We start from the raw sequence: 20535 nt of genomic DNA on the forward strand, positions 1-20535 counted from the left end.
CCAGCCCCACCAGCGCTGCCCCACCAGCCCAGCCGTCCACCCAGGGCCCGTGGCCACATAATCACACAGGAGGTGCTGGACAGCCAGCTGAGAATCGCCAACAGTCAGGAGAGGATCGCACCGGCGCGGAAAGCGCTTGAGGGCACGATGGCGAACATTAACGAAACCCTCACCGAAATAAATAGAAAGATACCCTGAAACCTTTGTTTGAGTATTACTGAAGTGATGTGTTTCGTTCTTGAGATAAATTGTTAACTGTATCAAAGCATACTGACAGTCCAATTACGGTTGAAAGGCTTTATTTGACCTATAAGCGTGCAATTAATTGTTGTCGGACTTGGACAGCGTGTCTGTTGTCTGGGCCCAGGACTGGATCAGGACGCACATCCTGCTGGTGAGGTGTCTGGAGGGGTAGTGGTACACCACGTTTCATGGCAATGTTGTGCAGGACGCAGCAGGCCATGATTATCCTACAAACCTGAAACGATGAAAAATTGCCATAATTAATAACATGCAACAACTGATTGTATTAGGCTGATTGAGGTGGGCGCTCTAATGTTTTAGCATGAATGGAACAATTGCTCAGCTGTTCTCTTCATACACACCTTCTCCGGTTTGTACAGCAGCTTGCCACCTGCTGCGTCCAAACACATCCAGCGTCTTTTCAGCAGTCCGATGGTGCGCTCGACGGTGGAGCGAGTGCGCGCGTGGCACTCGTTGTAGGCCGACTCCTGCTCAGTCTGAGGGTTGGTGAGTGGTGTCATCAACCAGGGGGCCAGCGCATATCCACCATCTCCTAATAAGACATGTCATTAGAGGAATAGAATCCTATACTGTTGCTGGAACTATCAATTACGCACAGATACTTACCAATTAGCCATGCGTCTCCAGCGTCGCCTTGTTCGAGGTGCACACCCACAGAGCTGTTTTGCAACATGTAGGAGTCATGTGCACCTCCTGGGAAGCGGGACACCACGTTGAGCAAGTGGTTCTGGGCGTCGCAGATGACTTGCACATTGATGGAGTGGTATTGCTTACGGTTGAGGTATGGGAATGGATCTGGAGAGGGTGCCTTGATGCGCACGTGTGTGCAGTCAATTGCGCCGATGGTGTTGGGCAGACCAGCAATGGCATGGAATCCTCTCTTGACTGGGATCTGTTGTTGTGTGGTATATGGGAATTTGATGTATTGTGTGGCCAGTTGTAGGATTCCATCCAGGACTCGCGGGAGGGCGCGGCTGATGGATGTCAGCGATATGCCCACCCTGTCTCCTAGCTCCCTCTGGAATGTCCCAGTGGCTAAGAAGCCCAAGGTGGACAGTACCTGGACGTGTGGTAGTATAGGGTTTGGGCATCTGGTCCGGGTCCTCAGTGCTGGCTCCAGGGTGTTACAGAGCTCCATAAGGACAGGTCTTGGTAGCCTGAAGCGTCCCACCAGGTATTCATCACTTTCTGCGAATAGGTCGGCATGGTCGAGGTACTGGCGCTCCCTCCTCAGCGCGCGATCAGCGATATCTTCCAGCAGCAGTAGATATGCCATATTGTGTGTGTAGGCCTAGGGTGCAGACTTGGGCCTTTAAATAGTGCGGTCGATCACTGATTATTGGATGGCATGTTTCCCAATTGACATAATTGATGTTCAAGTTCACGTGCAAATTTGACGTTTTATTCATCACATGCAACATACCAGTAAATGAGCAGTGAGATGTTTCTCCGCTGGCTCTTACAACGTGCACACTAAGCAAGGTCAAATAAAAAAAACAATACAAAATAACAATAGAAAACAAGACGGTATATGGACTTTTAATACAAAATGCAAAATATATAGCCTACATGAAAAGGATGGGATGTGCTGAATTCTACAGTTTAGTTAAATGTATGAGTAGGCTACTTGTGGATCTTGATAGGACTATATTATTATATATTATAGTCTGGCCTACCTACGACTGCATTTCCGCGTTCTTAAATCCCGTTCTTAGATAAGAACAAATCCGAGATAAGAAACCATTCAGGAATGCCAGAATTGTCCCGGGAACTTCGTAAGTGGAGTTAAGAAGAAATTTCTTCTTAACTTCTTCTTAACTGCGTTCAGGAATGAGGTCCAATGAGGCTGGCAATCATAAACAGTTTGTTGCCAATTAGTTTTGACAACTGGGCAATTGATATGTTGCACAGTAAATATGCATGGATCACACTTAGATGGTGGCAAGCTAGCCAGATCAGAGGTGCCTTACAGTAGCTACGTCATTAGTCTAGGTTGTCAAGCTAGGTGTTTGGTTGCTCATAGGTCATATCCAGGACACATTGCTGAAAGGAAGGGTAACGGATAATTTCCATTTCAGTTACAGTTCCAAACCCATGTTAACTATGGGATATCATCACTGTTCCTCCAGGAATATTGATCCTCATTTGAAACTCCATAGCAGCGTGATAGTTTTGGGAACTATTTTTCTGGCCGCAGTTCACTAAAATCGGTATTAAGACACTGAAATACTAGGTTTTGATTCTATAAATATTTCCCGACTGTGTAACCCGTTGTATAAAAACAATAACTCACTCCAGGGTTGTGGTATAGCCTATATACCACGGCTTGTGCTGCGGTCATAGGCACGAGGTGCAGCCGAGGGCCTATATATATAGGCCATATACCACACCCTCTCATGAGTTATTGCTTCAGTAACTACAGTAGGACATCTTGCCTTTATTTACATTTTACTGCAAATGGGCTGATTTCCGGAAAACGTTGCCATCCTTTGGTGAGATTTACAATATGCTCCACTCAACCTGCTAGATGTGTGTTGGTCTGAACATAATGGAAATGGCATCAATGCCTTCAATTTGAGACATAAATGAATTAAGAGGCATGTCTTATGTAATACAAATGGAATTTAGTTTAAGGTGAGGGGAACATGTCATGCCCCAAGCCCACTGTTAAATTACATCCCATCCTGGCAGACTTTTCAGTGGGTTAATCCAAGTGTGTTCTCAGTGCCAGAGTAGCAGAGGGGATCCCGCTTCTGTCTGATAGGCATCAGCCTGCGGAGAAGCTCGACATTGTCGGCTACGAGAAAAGACGCATTGAATTGTTGTGTTGTCTCTCCCTCGCACAAGGTTATCTCGTTATCTCCTCAGTGCTAAAGCTGATTAAACAACTGCAGATGAGTCCTCGTCCCCAAAAAAGGCTAGTCTCAGCAGACACCAGGGTAATTGTAGTTTCACCCTTAATAACTTCCCACTGTAGACTGTCATAGTGATATATGCAGACCGTAGACTGACCATTCCTGCCGGCATTTGCTCTGCCAATCATTATGACAAATTATGTTCCTTTTAATTGTGTCTGTGGGAGTATTTGTGCATCCCAGCATTCTCCATATTTATAATAACGTCTGGTGTTTCTACCGAAGTAAACAGTAGGAACAAGTTATGCAGAATGAGATCTAAGAGCATTACTTCTAAGATCATTACTTTACTTTAAGCAACCCTATATAGGCCTATTGCTATATTGCCATACAGTAGGACCCCACTTATCCGAACCCAACGGGACCGAAGGTCGTTCGTATCTCTGAAATGTCCGGATGACTGAAACATGTTAAAATGCACCAAATTCAATAAGTGGTATACATGTTTCATAAAGACTCATAATAGACCGATAAATACCCTTAATTACTTGTGAAAATGCATCAAAATTGCAGTCAAATAGCCAACTAAACTCATACAGCCTAGCCTATAATAGGCCTACAGTAGCCTAGAATAAAATAAACTAATTTCCACTTGAGTGCATGAGTTGATCAAATACAGTACTCTATTCTCAAATGAGGCCTACGCTGCATCCAGAACAAAATGGTATAGCCTAAAAACAACCAAACATTAGAACAATTAGAGCAAATGATAATCAATCAATAAATAAATGAAATGACAGACAAGTTGTCGTGTCTTAGGCTATTGTAGCCTAAAAGAAAGTCTCTAAAACAACCGATGTAGGCTATAGGCTGTGTTCCTGAAGTCCATTAACTGGGAACGAAAAATGACTCGATACTCCTCTGCTTCAGGTTGCTGACGCGCTTTCTGGCTACCAAGGAATGCAGCTCTCGCGCAGCAGACTCGTTTGCGTTTTGCACTCGACATTAAAGTAACAAAGAAATTAAACGTGACAGTAGGCTACAGGCAACATAGGTCTACATACAGTTCTGTTTTTATTCACAGTAGGATACAGTACGTGTTTATTATGACAGATTTAAATGCAAGTAGGCCTACAGTACTGTAATGAAAATCCCACCAGTAACCAGCAGGCTAAAAAAAAAAAAGCCTGAAGTTCGGATGAGTGGGGTCCTACTTTATTTATTAACTTTACAGACGTCACACAAATCGAGCAGAGCAAAGAAAAATCTGTGGTCACTGTTTAATTCTGACCTTGGGAACACAGAGACAATTGAACAGAGTCTGGCAACAGTGAACGGTCACATACGCGTATTTGACCGAGCTCTGTAGAGAAGTTCCAGTTTTTGCCAAGATTCTGATTATTCTCAATGAATTCAAGCAGAAAACAAATGGAAATGTTTCACTATGTGCAATTTTGATAAAGGATAGGGGCGGCAGCCTAATCATTGCAAATTGTTATGCGCTTGCCAGCATTTAAAATCTTAAATTTGGAATTATGAGATTAATTATCTTGTTTTAAAAGTTATTTACTAGTTTCTATCTCATTTCTAGACTCGAACAAGATTATTTTAAGTTGTCTTATCAAGTAAAAATATCTTGCTGCATGGACAGATAAGTTCACAAGTATTAAGTAATTTATCCTCAAATCAGTATTTATTGCATGTATTTAAACTAATGTTTTTGTTATGATCAGATTCAATTTTTCAAAGACTGCCATCAGGTCTCCACTCTGTGACTAAACAATTACACTGCCCAGCTAGTTCTCCTACAGTATGTGTCTCTGTGACCAATCTTAAAAGAAGCCAGAAGATACCGCTGAAGACAATTCATCCTCTAATGAACAATATGAAGACAATCTGGACTTAACACTCCATAGGACTTCAACTTCAGTACGAAGGTTTTCTCCTTCCGAATGACCATGGTAAAGCAATGCAACATGAATCAATTCAATGCTCTCAGCAGTTCCAGAAGGGAGAGAAGCAGTAAACTGTCTCGAGCACCAGTGTCCAAGGACAGGTGCATGGCATTAAGGCACCATCAATGAAGGCTGGGGATGAATGATTGCTGTATTCAGTGGCAGGTTCAAGGCAAGATCATAATAAGCATTCTCATATACAGAATGTCTGCACACCCCTTTCACCTTCTCCATGTTTTATTATGTTACAGACTTAGTCTACAATAGATTGAGTTCATTTTCTCAATTTTATACAAAATAGCCCATAATGACAAAGTGAAAACAGGTTTTTAGACATCTGTGCTAATTTATTAAAAATTGTATGTAGACAAGTGTGCACACCCTTTGATATGACACCCAAAAGTGAGCTGACGTGCATTTTGTTTCCACTGATACTGCTTGAGATGTTTCTACAACTTAATTGGAGTCCACCTGTGGTAAATTCAATTGATAGGACATGATTGGTGATTGCTTTCACCTGCCTATATAAGGTCCCACAGTTGACAGTGCATGTCAGGGCAAACTCCAAGCCATGGGGTCAAAGGAATTATCTACAGACCTCAAAAAGAGGATTGTATCAAGGCATTGATCTGGAGAAGGGTAAAGAAAAATGTCTGCAGCTTTAAAGGTCCCAAAGAGCACAATGGCCACCATCGTTCATAAATGGAAGAAGTTTGGAACCACCAAGAATCTTCCTAGACATCAGGGAAGACGGACCTTGGCCAGGGAGGTGAGCAGGCCAGCGTATCCTATGCACCAGCGTATCCTTGTGGAGATAGGAGAACCTTTCAGAAGATCAACCATCCAAGCAGCACTCCGCCAATCAGGACTTTATGGTAGAGTGGCTGGACGCTGCTTAATAGTTCAATTATCACACTGATTGCCCGCCCCCCCCCCTGGGGGGGCTGCAATCTGTTGGCCCTGGGGGCTGCACGCTGCTTGATAAATCTATCGTACTGTCTACCTTCCCCAGACTCCGGGGGGGCTGCAGTCTGTACAGGGGGGGGCAAGAAGAAGGTGGGGTAAGGGGAGGGGAGAAGGAAGGCAGAGGAAAGAGGAAGCACGACCACTCCCAAATGGCACGTTCACCGAAATACCGTGGCGGAGGGGTCTCAGACACAACTGATTCAAGTAGTGAATCAGACCAACCCCACAAGCTTCTACCACTTAAAAAAGGGGTACCATCCTATGGCCCTATTTGATTGGACAAGGCGACCCAACCGCCGCAAGGGGATTTGTCTAATACGAAAAGCCTCGCCAAGGTGAGGGAACCCACCAAGATAAACACCGGAAGTATCCACCCAAAGCAAAAAAAACTTACCTCAAAGGCGAACACCACAGTGCTATGAAACAGAATCTGAAACGGCTGGGAGGTCTATATTTCGCGCGACACAAACCCTCACGGTTAAATTCCAAAATAGAATAGGTGAAACTAGAGAGTGATAGAAATAGAAAAGTGAAGAAACCGCGTGAAAATATTAATCCAGTGAGGCAGGAGAAGTAAAAGAGGGTGACAAAAAGGAGTTACCCAGAATGCATTGCGCCTACGGGGAGGTCTTCAACCAGGAAATAGGATAATAAAGGCTAGGAAGGTGCTAGAAAGATGAGCCCGGGGTCTAAACCCACTAAATAAACGACGAGGAGTCGAATGAGACCGGTCCCGAGAGTCTCAGACTCCGAGAAAGGGGCGAAACGAAAAGTCCGGGAACAGAAAAAAAATGTGTTGAAACGGACGCGTTTTTCGGCCTATAACGCCCAAACGAAGGGTCGTAGGTAAAAACCGAGTAGATCCGCCTGCCATATTTCGTGTATGGGCTTTCCAACGCACCTGGGCTCAAGTCTGTAGGACCTACGGTTCAAAAGTTATGGCCGTTGGAAGTGGACAATGGTTAGTAGGCCAGCTGAAACGGAAGTTGTAGGTGACAGGGAGGTCCCACAACCACTGAATCAGGATCAAATCTCACTAAAGGGAAGACAAGGAATCGAATGAGACCAGCCCCGAGAGTCTCAGACCTAAGGAAGTTGGTGGACAGAGTAGAGGGCCAATATCCTCCCCGGCGAACCGCATCCAAACTGAGGGTCGTAGGTCAAATCCAAGTGGATGTTCCCCCCTAAATACGTGTGTGGGCTATCCAACGCATCCAGGCCCAAGTCTGTGCGACTTATAGTTCAAAAGATACGGCCACCTGAAGTAAGGTAGATGGTCAGTAAGGGGAGGGTAGGGTAAGGTGTATAAGGTATGAGAACCAGAGTCAGACAGTGTAGGCATAAGTGTCCTTGGTACACGTGTCCCAGTGGACGGATCCAGGACCCTATGGACTTCGGCGGTACCTAGGGGGCGTTCAAGTGAGCAACAACAGGGAGGTGTATGCGTGTGTGTGTGTGTGTGTGTGTGTGTGTGTGTGTACACGCGTGTGTACGCGTGTTTGTAGGAAAGGATGTGGGGGGTTTTTTGGGGGGGAAGGCAATCAGTATGGTGATCTGATCCATTAAGCAGCGTGCAGCCTCCAGGGCCAACAGACTGCAGCCTCCCCGGGGTCTGGGGATGGCAGTCAATACGAAAATTGATCTTTTAAGCAGCGTGCAGCCTCCAGGGCCAACAGACTAACCAGGGTGAGTGGTCCAGGCCTAGCGGACCTTTATCGCGGCCCAATTCCCCTGGAGCTTAGCCTCTCCTTCACACCACATGGTTCTTTATTGTAGGCCCTTCCTAGGGTTGGTTCCCCTTCACTTCCCGGTCAGAGGCAGAATCTCAGCGGTGAGTGTGCTCTGTTGGTCGAGTTCTACCGGTGTGTATCATCAGTGTTCTTCCTTCAGGGAATATACATTGTTGTACACCCATGGCTGTCTGAGCGTTGGTTGCACTGGGGTGCTTTTCTGATTGTTCTCTCTTCTGAGATATACGTTTGATGAGCCCCTGCTCTCCCCTCGTTTGGAGTCCCATGGTCATTCCGGTCTTGGTTTCTACTCTGGAGTATACCTCATGGGTTATATTGATGTTCTTCCTCTTGGGGAATATACGTCGGTATACACCCTGGTAGCTCCTGGTGGATTCTAGGGATCGTCCTGGGATGTGGGCTGGACAGCGGTTATGGTCGTCTCAGCGGTGAGCGAACGCTGTCGGTCCTTAGAAGGTGGTTTCCTCCTCTGGGGACCCTGTCTCCCTCCAGTTTGCACTTGTTCCCCTTCCCGCTCAGGCGGGTTTTCCCCTTGCCCTCATGGGGCTTTTGTAGTTAGTCCATCTGGCATTTTGACCCCCATTTTGACCCCCGGTTTGACCCCCAGTTTCACCTGTACTTCTCTCTCCATTTGACTCGTCCTCCTCTGCGCCCATTTTTACTTTTTGCCACGTTCTTTAAATGCACTTCTAGATTAGCCTCTTAGGTTAGGCCCCCTGTAGGTTTCCCAGTAAAAGAGGTCAAATTAGTCCAAATGTTGCTCTTCTAAGCCCAATATGCTCCATTGACCCGGAGGAACACACACCGGGATTTGATCACTCCTGGTGGGCCTGCCCAAGCCGAGGGTGTATAGTTGTTTGGCCGAAACACCCGTTGACGTCTGGGTAACTACTGATGATTGTGTTCCAATATTTAGTTTTCTTAAATAACCTATAGTTTTTATTGCCCCCTGAAAAATTCTTAGTAGGCCATTAATATCTTAGTTAGCCCAGTCGTAATGTAAGGCTTAGCGGCCGAGTCCTTTAAACATTATGTCTTAACCTTTAAATATTTCGTTTCATACTAATGTCTCACTAAATTTCGGTTTCGTTTCTACCTTACCTTACAAACCTTTTCCATGGACCTATCCCTTGCTATAACTTTGACCCTACCTCGTAGGACTTTATACTTTACCCTTATCCCAGGCTCGCACCTCATTTTAACCCCCACCGTCTTACTCGTTTGCCCATCCCCAACCGTTGCTCTAACCCCTACCCTCGGGTTTCATACCTGACCCTAATCTTAGGCTTTTACTTATACCTAAGCCTAACCCCAACCTCTTTATCCGTATGCCTATCCCGAACCATTACTCTAACCCTAACCTCACAGGACTCCCTACCTGACCCTAATCTCAGGCTTTTACGTTTGTCTAAGCCTAACCCCAACCTCTTTTTCCATATACCTATCCCGATCCGTTTCTCTAACCCTAACCTCACAGGACTCCCTACCTGACCCTAATCTCAGGCTTTTACTTTTGTCTAGCCTAACCCCAACCTCTTTATCCGTATGCCTATCCCGAACCATTACTCTAACCCTAACCTCACAGGACTCCCTACCTGACCCTAATCTCAGGCTTTTACTTTTGTCTAAGCCTAACCCCAACCTCTTTTTTCATATACCTATCCCGATCCGTTTCTCTAACCCTAACCTCACAGGACTCCCTACCTGACCCTAATCTCAGGCTTTTACTTTTGTCTAGCCTAACCCCAACCTATTTATCCATACACCTATCCCGAACCGTTCTCTAAACCTAACCTCACAGGACTCCCTACCTGACCCTAATCTCAGGCTTTTACTTTTGTCTGAGCCTAATCCCAACCTCTTTATCCGTATACCTATCCCGGACCGTTTCTCTAACCCTTACGTCACAGATTCCCCCCCCCCCGCCCCCCGCCCTGACACCGTTTCGCCCTAACTTTTACCTGAAACTTTGCCCTAGTCCAACCCCCTGGATCAGTTACGTGTATTCACTTCTCATCTCCCCTCCTACCGGATATTTTATCTTCTTGCCTCAACCCGTTTCAGACTTTGGAACTGGGGCTGTCGGTGTGTAGCGGAGCGCATTCTTCCTGTTCATCACGTGTGGTGGACCTAAAGAATCTGGTTCACCTATTCCCACGTCTTGTCAGGAAGCTCTGTTACACAAAACCTAGCCAGCCAGACGCTGACACCGGCACTCCAGACCTCCGAGGTTCTGGGGTTACCTTATTATCATTTATCTACTTACCATGTTTCACTTTTATTCACTGGTTCGCCTCCCAGTTGGTCACTTTTTGAGTAATTTTCCTCTGTTCTTTGGAGTGCTTCACTAGGTAGTACTTATCCACAACCCCCTCTGTTCCCCCCCTTTTTTTCCACCCTATGCAGATTTTACAAAATCAGTATGGGTAAAATGATCCAGGATCGATACCAGACCCCTCCACCTCGGTACCACCCGCTCCGCTCCGGGCTCGGTACGCCCAGGGACCCATCCCCCACCTTGGATCCCTGTCTGCTAGACCCGACCCTCGGCAGGGCGGAGACCGTGCCTACCATCGCCCCAACTGGGGTCCTGCTGGCCGGGTGGACCGCCCCCAACTCAGGGACTTCCAATCCCGCCCCCTTCCAGGAAACCCTCATTCGGCCATGAACGTACCTTTCCGTAGGCCTCCACGCCAACAGGAACACCCTCGACGTTCTGCCATCCCCTTTCCCCCTGGACAGACCCCTCCACGCCCATACCCCATTGCTGGACATCCCTACCTTCATTTTGATCACCCCTTGCCTTCCAATTTCCCAGTAGTCACATACCCCCCTCCTCCTCCTCCCCCTCCCCTTATGTCACTCCACATACCTCACATTGATACACGGGATAACAACCCCCCTCGGGGGCGTCAGTTATCTTCAACTAAATACTCTTCCCACCGGTCTACCGAACGACCATATTTTCGTTCCATGCCCCCCCGCCACTCTCACGCCATGAGCGACCTCCATACCCCCGACTCTGGCAGGGTCATGTGGGCGGACCGTTCCGATCCAAACAACCACCACCAGACCTATATCCAGGCTCCCTATGAGAACCGGAATACTTTCCCTCTTCCCCACCGTTCCTTCTCCCTCCCCCCACCCCCCCTGCCAACCATCGGTGTCAGAACCCCTGCTACTGTCAGGTTTAAGGGTGCTAGGGCACCACAGGAGTCCTCTGGGGTACCAAAGAGGAAGGGTGTCTCCTCCCCTCCAGCATGTCCGCAGGAGGCCCCCAAGGCCCCCCTGAATACTCGCCAGGCCCCTCTTGAACCCTCTGTCCGTCCAAAGACCGTTATAACTACGGACTCCGCCACCTCCCCGGGCCCCGCCTCATTCAAAGTCCCCGCCCCAATCCTAGGGCTGGACAGCCTGACTAAAGCCAAGGCTAAGCGGATGACCAAGTTACTTAAAGCGTCCCATAACCTGGAAACTATCCTTACTTTCACCAAACATGACATCCTACCTGAGGGTTATGCCAAGAAGGTCATAGAACTCAAATCCTTCTTCAGCCCCTCTGACGCTCTCCCTACCACGTCCCTTGGCCTCACACGAGCTACAGAGACCTATATATCTACCTCCTACCAAATCCTTGAGAGTCACTATCGCTCCAAGGTTAAGGCATTACTCGAAGACCTAGAATCAAGGCCGGGTCTTACTGACCAAGTTGCCTGGGATCATGCCTGTCGCTGGGCGGACAGGGAACTTAAGGGCCACCTCAATATCAGCACGATAGACCGCACCAAGGCCCTCCTCCCCCCCTTCCTGTCAGCAGGTTGCTTAACACCTACCCCGTCACTGGTGCCTCCGGTCTCCCCCATGCTCAGCCAATGGTCATATGTTAACTCCCCCATCCCCCCCAACCCGGCCCGACCACGTCAACTATTCCCGGTTGCTGTAACTGATGAGGATTACCTCCTCCGATCCCCTCCTCGGGTTATGGACCCCGAAGGCAGAATTCTCGATACCTTGAGTCCGAGCCTCTCACGGATGCGCCTCAACCCATCCCCGCACCCTGCTGCAGTCCACACTTCGGTCACCCTAGTGCCGACATGTCCGCCTTCCATGGTCAGTAACCCCACTTTGGCACGCAGTAGCTACCCGTACTACACTCGGTCTGACACCCGTCTGGAAACCGGAGAATCGAGGGTCCTTGCGACCATGTCCCCTCTCCTCCACCCGACACCCCTCCCGGTCCCGGAGACACCCCCGGGTTCAAGGCCTGCCTGCCGGTACCCTCCAAATCCGTCGTGCCTGCCCCCACAGTTAGCAGTCCTCCCTCAATATGTTCAGAAATAAGCGGCCACCACCCCCCACCCCTATGTCCAGGATGTGTCCACCGGGCCCCAGGACCGTGTCCAGGGGTACCCCCTTACTCCGACACCACCCCCTCCGGCCTGTCACAATAACGCTTGTTCTAGCAATCTCCCGACGGTGCCAGTTGCCCTGCCTTTGGCCCCACTGAGGACGATACACCACCATGGGGGTTGCAAGGATGCCTGGACTATTGCTCCGGCCAGGAGAATTCTTGTTCTGGGCAGCTCCAACCTTAAGTGGCTGCCCACCATCCTAGACCCTGACGTCCAAATAGACACGTACCCAGGAGCCAAACTCCATCATGGGGTCGCGATTCTCTCCGGTATCTCTCAGCCCTGTCCCATAGTCGAAAAGGTAGTCCTCTCCTTTGGGCTCAACAACAGGGAGTCTGGCACCTACAAATCCCTGAGCAAGGTTCTGGGCCGCTTAGTTCAGGGGGCAATAGATAAGTTCCCGTGTGCCACGATCTATATCCCTAAAATCGCCTACTCACCCAAGCTGCCAGTGGCCCACAGAGCCAGACTTGAGGACATCAACAAATGCATCCATCACTTCAATAACTGTATCCCAGCTCTCCACCCCTCTGAGTTTCGTACCCAGGTGGATAACATCCACTGGTCGGTCCCAACCGGGGCCAAGATCTGGAGTCTCTGGACTGGCACCTCGAAAGGGGCCTCTCTTTCATTCCCACCCTCGACGTCACCAAAAATGCCCGCCCCCGACTACTTACAGAAGTGTTGGCTTATCATAGACGTCTCAAATTAATGGCTTTTTTGAGGATTATCAATCTAACCCTGATGACACCCCACATTTTCTGCCCAAATCCCATTGGGAACCACACATAGACCTACTCCCTCGGTACCTCCTACGGTTGCTGGACGATGACTACCTCATCACCTCACGTCTTTTCCTACGACCTGAAAAATCCAACTTAACACCGGAGGAAGTCATCGCGCTCCGCCAACTTCAAAAAGATCCTAGTATTGTTATTAAACCGGCCGACAAAGGCACAGCCATTGTCATCATGGACAGGTCCCAATATGTGGCGGAGGCCGAGAGGCAACTTGGTATGGCCCAATACTACAGGTCACTGCCCGGCCCCATTTTCCAGAACATGGCCACGGAAATCAGAGACATTTTAGCCGATCTCTGCCGCTTGGGCCACATCAATTCTAAACAATTGACTTACCTCATGGGTCAGGAAGAGCCCAGGGCCAGATGTTTTTACCTGCTGCCCAAAATCCACAAATCCCCGGCCTTATGGCCTGTGCCTTTTTTAGTACCAGCGGGTAGGCCAATTGTTTCGGACTGCGGTACGGAAACATATGCTGTCTCCGAATACATAGACTCCTTTATCAACCCCTTATCCACCCGCCACCCTAGTTATATCAAGGACACCTACGACTTCGTCGAGAAGGTGCGTGCGGCTAGGCTCAACCCAGACGACCTCTTGTTCTCCATGGACGTGGAGAGTTTATATACCAATATCGAGGCTGGTCCTGGTCTGGCTGCTGTCCAAAAATGCCTGGCCGAACACCCGGTGGCGGGTCGGCCTGACGGCCACATACTCCGGCTTTTGGATCTGGCCCTTACCAAAAACGATTTTTCTTTTAATAACAGTACGTATCTGCAGGTGAAGGGTGTGGCCATGGGTAAAAAGTTCGCCCCGGCCTTAGCGGCCTTATCTATATGGCCGAGTGGGAAGCCACGATACTGCCCTTGTGCCCCCTTAGACCTTCGCATTACTTCCGATATCTGGATGACATATGGGGCATATGGCCATACTCCACGGACGACTTCACTGAATTCGTCCGCATCCTCAATACCCACCACGACTCCATTAAACTTACAGCCGTCATCCACAATTCCAGCATCGACTTTCTAGACGTCACCACTTTCAAAGGGCCGGACTTCCTCCAAACGGGTACACTCGCCACCAAGGTCTTCTTTAAAGAGACAGACACACATGCGCTTCTCCACCGTGCCAGTTTCCACCCACCCCATACCTTTCGAGATATCGTCAAGTCCCAGCTCATCAGGTATGACCATATCTGCACCAGTCCTTTAGACGCAGAACTGAAGTTACTGTACAAGTCCTGATAGAGGGAAAGAATGCAGCTAAGCACACTGAAGAAGCTCCAGAGTGCTCTGGACCTCAGACTGGGGCGAAAGTTTACCTTCCAACATGACAGCAACCTGAAGCACACAGCCATGAGAACAAAGAAGTGGCTCCAGAGAAAGTCTGAATGTCCTTCAGTGGCCCAGCCAGAACCCAGCCCTGAATCCAATTGAACATCTGTGGAAAGAGCTGAAATTGGCAGTGTACCGACACTCCCCACTCCCCATCCAACCTGATGGAGCTTGCAAGGATATGCCAAGAGGAATGGGCAGAAATCAGAAACAATTGTGCCAAGCTCGTAGCTTCTTTCACAAGACGCCTTGAAGGTGAAATTGCTGCTTAAGGTGCAGAACCAATACCAAGTTTGTACAGATATGTAGCCCCTAAACAACCTAGTTTTGTCAGTAAAATAAAACTGCATACTTGAAATGATGGAATGATATGACATAATATCAATTCACACTCCCATGACCACAGGACACTGCCTGTTCAAGATACAAAACACCAGGAAAGCGGCCGGACCAGACTCTGTCTCCCCATCCATGCTGAGGTACTGTGCTGATCAGCTGTCTCCAGTGTACACCAAAATCTTCAACACCTCAGCTTGTTCTGCAGCATCTCAAATCCATCACAGACCCTGTCCTGGACCCTCTGCAGTTTGCCTACAGAGTCAACAGGTCAGTGGATGACACAGTTAACATGGCTCTTCACTACATTCTCCAGCACCTGGAGTCCACAGGCACCTACAGTTGAGGGTAGTTAGAAATTATACATCATGCGGCATTTCACCATCGCGGTATTTGACAGGGAAATCCCGTTGGAAATCTTGTGGGATTTCAGATGGGTGTTATTTCATTTTAGTGATGCACCACCGCCAGGTGGCGTCTTTGAGCAGATTTAGCAAGCTGGGCTTGTAATGTTCTTACTATTACTAAAATGACGACTTTTGTAGGTTCAGTCCAGCTAGTCTTTTATTAAATTCGCACTGAAACGGACGTTTTGAGATCATCTAACTTCCGTAGTTTGACGTATTTCCGACGCAAACAGACTATGAGGGTGGGACATATGTTTAGAGGAATTTGATTGGAACATTGACAAGTGGACGGGTTTTAAGAACTTTAGACAGATTCTGAATTTATCTGTATGAAAGGTGCTGTACAAATTGTTTTATTGTTATTACCTTGTTCTCAATCTGGATGTTATTTAATTATAACTAACATATCTATCTACAGTATCTATCTCAGTAACTGATGTCAGGTCAAGACATGGTGTCTGTTAAGTCAAATAGCAGTATTGCTAACAATGGCTAACAATAGCTAACTTGCCTAGAACTACAAAGGTTGGGCGAAAAGTGAGGGTTTTGTGTTTTGTTTCTGGAACGCATTCAACTGGGATGTGACACCGTCCCGGGCACCAAATCCTGAGCTCCGATACAAATTTGTAAACCCCGGAAGTAAATGTGAAGCCTACTTTCAATTTTGCTAAAATAGCATTTATTAAAATGTAGCCTATTACATTGGGATGCTTTTATTTTCCTACTGTTTCAAAAGCAAGACATTTAGAGTGTTATTTCAGATGGCAAGCCTTGTGGAGTAGGAGAGAATGTGCTTCGTTATTTAATAGGCTTTTCGTGACCGAGGACCGAATGATATTCATTGAATAATCAAATCATCGCTAAAGCCCTTTCCTCCCTGTCTTTCTGTGGCATTCGCTACCAGCAAACACTGAAAATACAGGTCCTCAATTTATTTATATTAGGGTAGCCTATGCAACTGGACCACTCCAATGAATGTTGAATGTACTTTTATTCTTTAAATAAAAGTGCCATCTGATAAGAAATAGCCCTACTGAAATAGCCTAACACACAGTGGAGGGCTACAACAGGCCCTGGTGAGAATGATGTCACATACAAAATACAATAAGTTTGTAAGTAGCGTGCGTCTGTTGGCTGAATGACTTTCATTATGAAAAGATGGGGCCTATATTTTCCTGAAATAATTGATTTTTGATTTTAGACATATAATATTATATAATTATATAATTATTTTGATAAGCAAAATATGCATCAAAATTAATAAATCACTCATTTTTGAATAACATTGGTCTCCAACATTGCAGGGTTATTTCGACGGTAGTGAATTATTGATTGGCTCTCTAGGTTAGGATTCTAGCTCCTGATTGACTATAGGTTGTAAGAGAGAGTTTGATAAATCAACTAGCTCATCCATGGCTTGACATGTTACACTAGCTCACCACTCGCAAGCAACAAACCTGGACTAGACTCTTGCAACACCCCTCCTCTTGCTATACATCCTTTTTAATTTAATTAATCCCAGCAGCATGGGAGCAGCGCAGCCTGCTGCTTCATCGTGCCCGCCCACCGTCCGTCAAACAGCTCTTCCACCAGCCTTCGGTGTGCACAGCCAGGCGCTTCCGCTTCCACCTCTCCCTGCCCAACCGTGTCCAGCCCTGCCCGGCACACCAGTTGCCCATTCCTAGGCTTCGACAAGAAACGGCGAACCTATTGACAGTGTGCTCAATCAATCAATCAATCAAAGCTTTATTTGTATAGCGCATTTCATACCCAGAGGCAACACAATGCGCTTTACAGAGAACAAGGGAGGTGGGCATACGACCCACTCTCTACATATTCCAGAGGGAAGCAAAAAAACAGTAATCACCCGGCGGCCAGATAAGTGAGCTGTAAAAATTCTTCCCTGACACCTCTCAACAAGGCGATCGAGCAAGCTCCAGGAGCATGTTTGTCTACCGGCTAAGAACATTTATAAAGCAATACATTACATTAAATTACATTTCAGAGTAAGAGAGGCTAAAAAAGCATCATAGGAGAGACATGGCGAATACTGGTGTGTGTTTGCTATGGCCCAGGCCTAAAGCCGGAAGTGGGCTGGTGTATGTCTATGGCCCAGTCCCAATGTCCACCCTTGCAGACTCGCAGACTTAAGAGCGCACTCCCGCGAAGTCCGCGAGGGCTTAGGGGTGTCCCAATGTCAACTCGGCAAGTGCGTGAGGGCTCTCCGGCAGCCATTTTGAGCCCTTTTGGCCCCTTCCCGTAAGTCTGCATTTCTGCAGACTTAGCCCAAGGGATTTACCCACAGTTCATAGCGTCGTGACGTGAAATCGCTGAAAAACACACGTTACCACAACAACGTAGGACAACAAACAAGATGGAAGGACTTTTCACTCGGTCGTGGTCACGTGATCTGTCGCAAGTGCTGTCCCATTCCTATTTATGCAATTTCGAGCCCTTGCAGACTCTCACACTCAACCACTTTACCAGGTGACATCAATAAGTCTGTGAGGGCTCAGGGCTTGAGGGTTTAGGGGGGACATTGGGACTGGGCCTATGTGTACGTGTGTGTGTGTGCTAAACTAAATGCTACGACATCCACAGCAGACAGGGGGGTATCTATCGGACTCCGGGAGGTCTGCTGGTGACAGTGGGGCACTAAGTAATGGCTTTGATGTCTTCCAGTCAGGATTTCGACCACATCACAGCACCGAGACTGCTCTAATTAAGGTATTTAATGACATCCATTTAAACACTGATAATGGCAAAATCTCAGTCTTAGTACTACTGGATCTCAGTGCTGCGTTCGACACGGTAGACCACAACATACTACTAGGCCGACTGGAAAATTGGCTGGGAATTTCTGGTACAATGTTAGATTGGTTTGAATCCTACTTAAAGGACAGGGATTATTTTGTGTCTATAGGCAATTACAAATCTGAGCTGACAAAAATGACCTGTGGAGTTCCCCAAGGCTCCATCCTGGGGCCTCTTCTGTTCAACATTTACATGCTCCCACTAACTCAAATTATGGAAAACAACAAAATATGTTACCATAGCTATGCAGATGACACACAAATTTATATCACTATATCACCAGGAGACTATAATCCCATACAAGCGCTGAGTAAGTGCATTCAACAAATCAATGATTGGATGTGCCAGAACTTTCTCCAACTAAACAAAAATAAAACTGAAGTAATTGTCTTTGGAGCCAAAGAAGAACGATTAAAAGTCAGTGCTCAACTTCAATCAGTAATGCTAAAAACCACAAACGAAGCCAGAAATCTTGGTGTAGTCATGGACTCAGACCTGAATTTCAACAGCCACATTAAGTCAATTACAAAGTCAGCCTACTATCACCTTAAGAATATATCAAGGATCAAAGGATTTATGTCCCAGAAGGATTTGGAAAAACTTGTCCATGCGTTTATCTTCAGTAGACTCGACTACTGTAACGGCATGTATACAGGTCTCTCTAAAAAATCGATCAGACAGCTGCAGCTGATTCAGAACGCTGCTGCTCGAGTCCTCACTAAGACTAAGAAAGTGGAGCATATCACACCAGTACTAAGGTCTTTACACTGGCTTCCTGTCTGTCAAAGAATTGACTTTAAAATACTGCTGTTGGTTTATAAAGCACTGAATGGCCTAGGGCCAAAATATATTTCTGATCTGCTCATATGCTATGAACCATCCAGACCCCTCAGGTCGTCTGGCACAGGTCTACTTTCTGTCCCCAGAGTTAAAACAAAACATGGAGAAGCAGCATTCAGTTTTTATGCTCCACATATCTGGAACAAACTTCCAGAAAACTGCAGGTCTGCTGCAACTCTTGGTTCTTTTAAAACAAGCCTGAAGACTTTTCTTTTTGCCACTGCTTTCTAAGAGGAGCTATGTTTATCAGTATACTGCACTGTAACTTTTATTCCTGTATTCTATTTGTCCTGCTTTTTGTTTAAATATCTATAATGACTTGCTTTTTGTTTTAATGCTTTTAATTTGTCCTGCCTTTTGTTTTAAATGTCTATAATGTCTTGCTTTTTGTTTTAATGCTTTTAATGTCTCATGTAAAGCACCTTGAATTGCCCTGTGGCTGAAATGTGCTATATAAATAAACTTGCCTTGCCTTGCCTTGCCTTGGTTAGAAGATAGGAGGGAGAGAGAGAGGCACTAGGGAGAGGGAAGGCAGAACAAGGTTAGTAGCACACAGATATTTAAAACAGGCAACCTGGAGCAAGCTCCTGGAATATATTTGTCTAATGGCTAAGAACATTTATAGAGCAATAAATTACATTCAATTAAATTTTCAGAGCAAGAAAGGCTAAGAGCATCAGGTCCAGGCCTAAGCCGGATGTGGACTGATGTGTGTCTGTGTGTACGTGTATGTGTGTGTGTACTAAATACTACGACATCCACAGCTGACACGGGGGTATCTATCGGACTCAGGGTGGTCTGCGGGCGACAGTGGGGCATCCACTGGACCTGGTTAGAAGGTAGGAGGGAGAGAGAGAGGCACTAGGGGAGGCAGAAAACGGTTAGTAGCACACTGAGGCATTGAAGCAACACAGCTGTCAGAACAGAACAAGCCTGTTTCAGGGTAACCAGCTTCTGTACACTACTTGATATACATACTGTACAGTGCATAGCAGGATAAATACCAATGTATACAGAGGATTCACAGGTAGGTTTGAGGCTGCCTTTCTGTGTCTCAAGGTCCTGGCTAGTGATTGTAGGCTAGGTCGAAAAGGTACATCTTGAGATCTCACTTGAAGACCTCCGTTGTTTCGGCCCTTCTTAGGCACTCGGGTAGGGTGTTCCAGAGTGTGCTGAGGTGATGGGCGATGGCATATTCCACTACCGCTTCTACCAGATGTAACATCCTCTTGGCTCGCCGGGGTACAATGGTGGGAGAAGGTAGAGTGAACTGCAGAATAGCTGGCTTCAGCTGGCTATGCAAATGAGCTGGCAAGGCTCCGGTTCTCTGCTGTCGGTGACATCAGTGCTCAACCGCCATTGGTCAAAGGCTTTTTTTGACTGGCACTACACACGCAGTTTCTCGCAGGGTGCTTGAGCCGGCTGGTCTACTAAATATAGCTGTGCACACCGCAGGTGATGGTATACGAACGGGCAAATCTGGAGCGGGGATGGCTTCTGTGAAGGCCATCACTTCTGATCCCCATTTTGTTTTACCTGGTAGCGGTGGCTGTCCTGCTGGGTCCGGCTCAATATGCAAAGGAGCTGGCAGGACTTTCTGCAATGAGTGACGTCAAGGGGTCCCCTGATCTGTGAGCAACACTGCTCTGTCTATCTTGACAAATTTGTGGAAGGTTGCCTGTTGCAAGTACTCGGCGGGACCGGCTTCTCATTTTATGAATGAAGGGGTTCCGGGATGGAATGTCATTCATTCTCGCACAGATGCATGACAAGGAGTCCCCTGGCGATTCTTCAGGTC

At 47.2% G+C, this 20535-nt stretch overlaps 1 protein-coding gene across 1 annotated transcript; it reads right to left on the reverse strand.

Annotated features, from left to right (window-relative positions):
- Positions 1-321: 321 nt before the first annotated feature.
- On the reverse strand, positions 322-1540 carry LOC311317955 (putative nuclease HARBI1; the record flags this gene model as incomplete). The annotated part of the gene is made up of 3 exons (XM_084449111.1): positions 322-403; positions 622-796; positions 871-1540. The coding sequence occupies 3 exons, from the start codon at positions 1538-1540 to the stop codon at positions 322-324; spliced, it is 927 nt and encodes a 308-aa protein (XP_084305237.1).
- Positions 1541-20535: the final 18995 nt, after the last annotated feature.

The sequence above is a fragment of the Borostomias antarcticus genome (assembly GCF_949987555.1).
Source record: "Borostomias antarcticus genome assembly, chromosome: 14".
NCBI classification, from domain to species: domain Eukaryota; kingdom Metazoa; phylum Chordata; class Actinopteri; order Stomiiformes; family Stomiidae; genus Borostomias; species Borostomias antarcticus.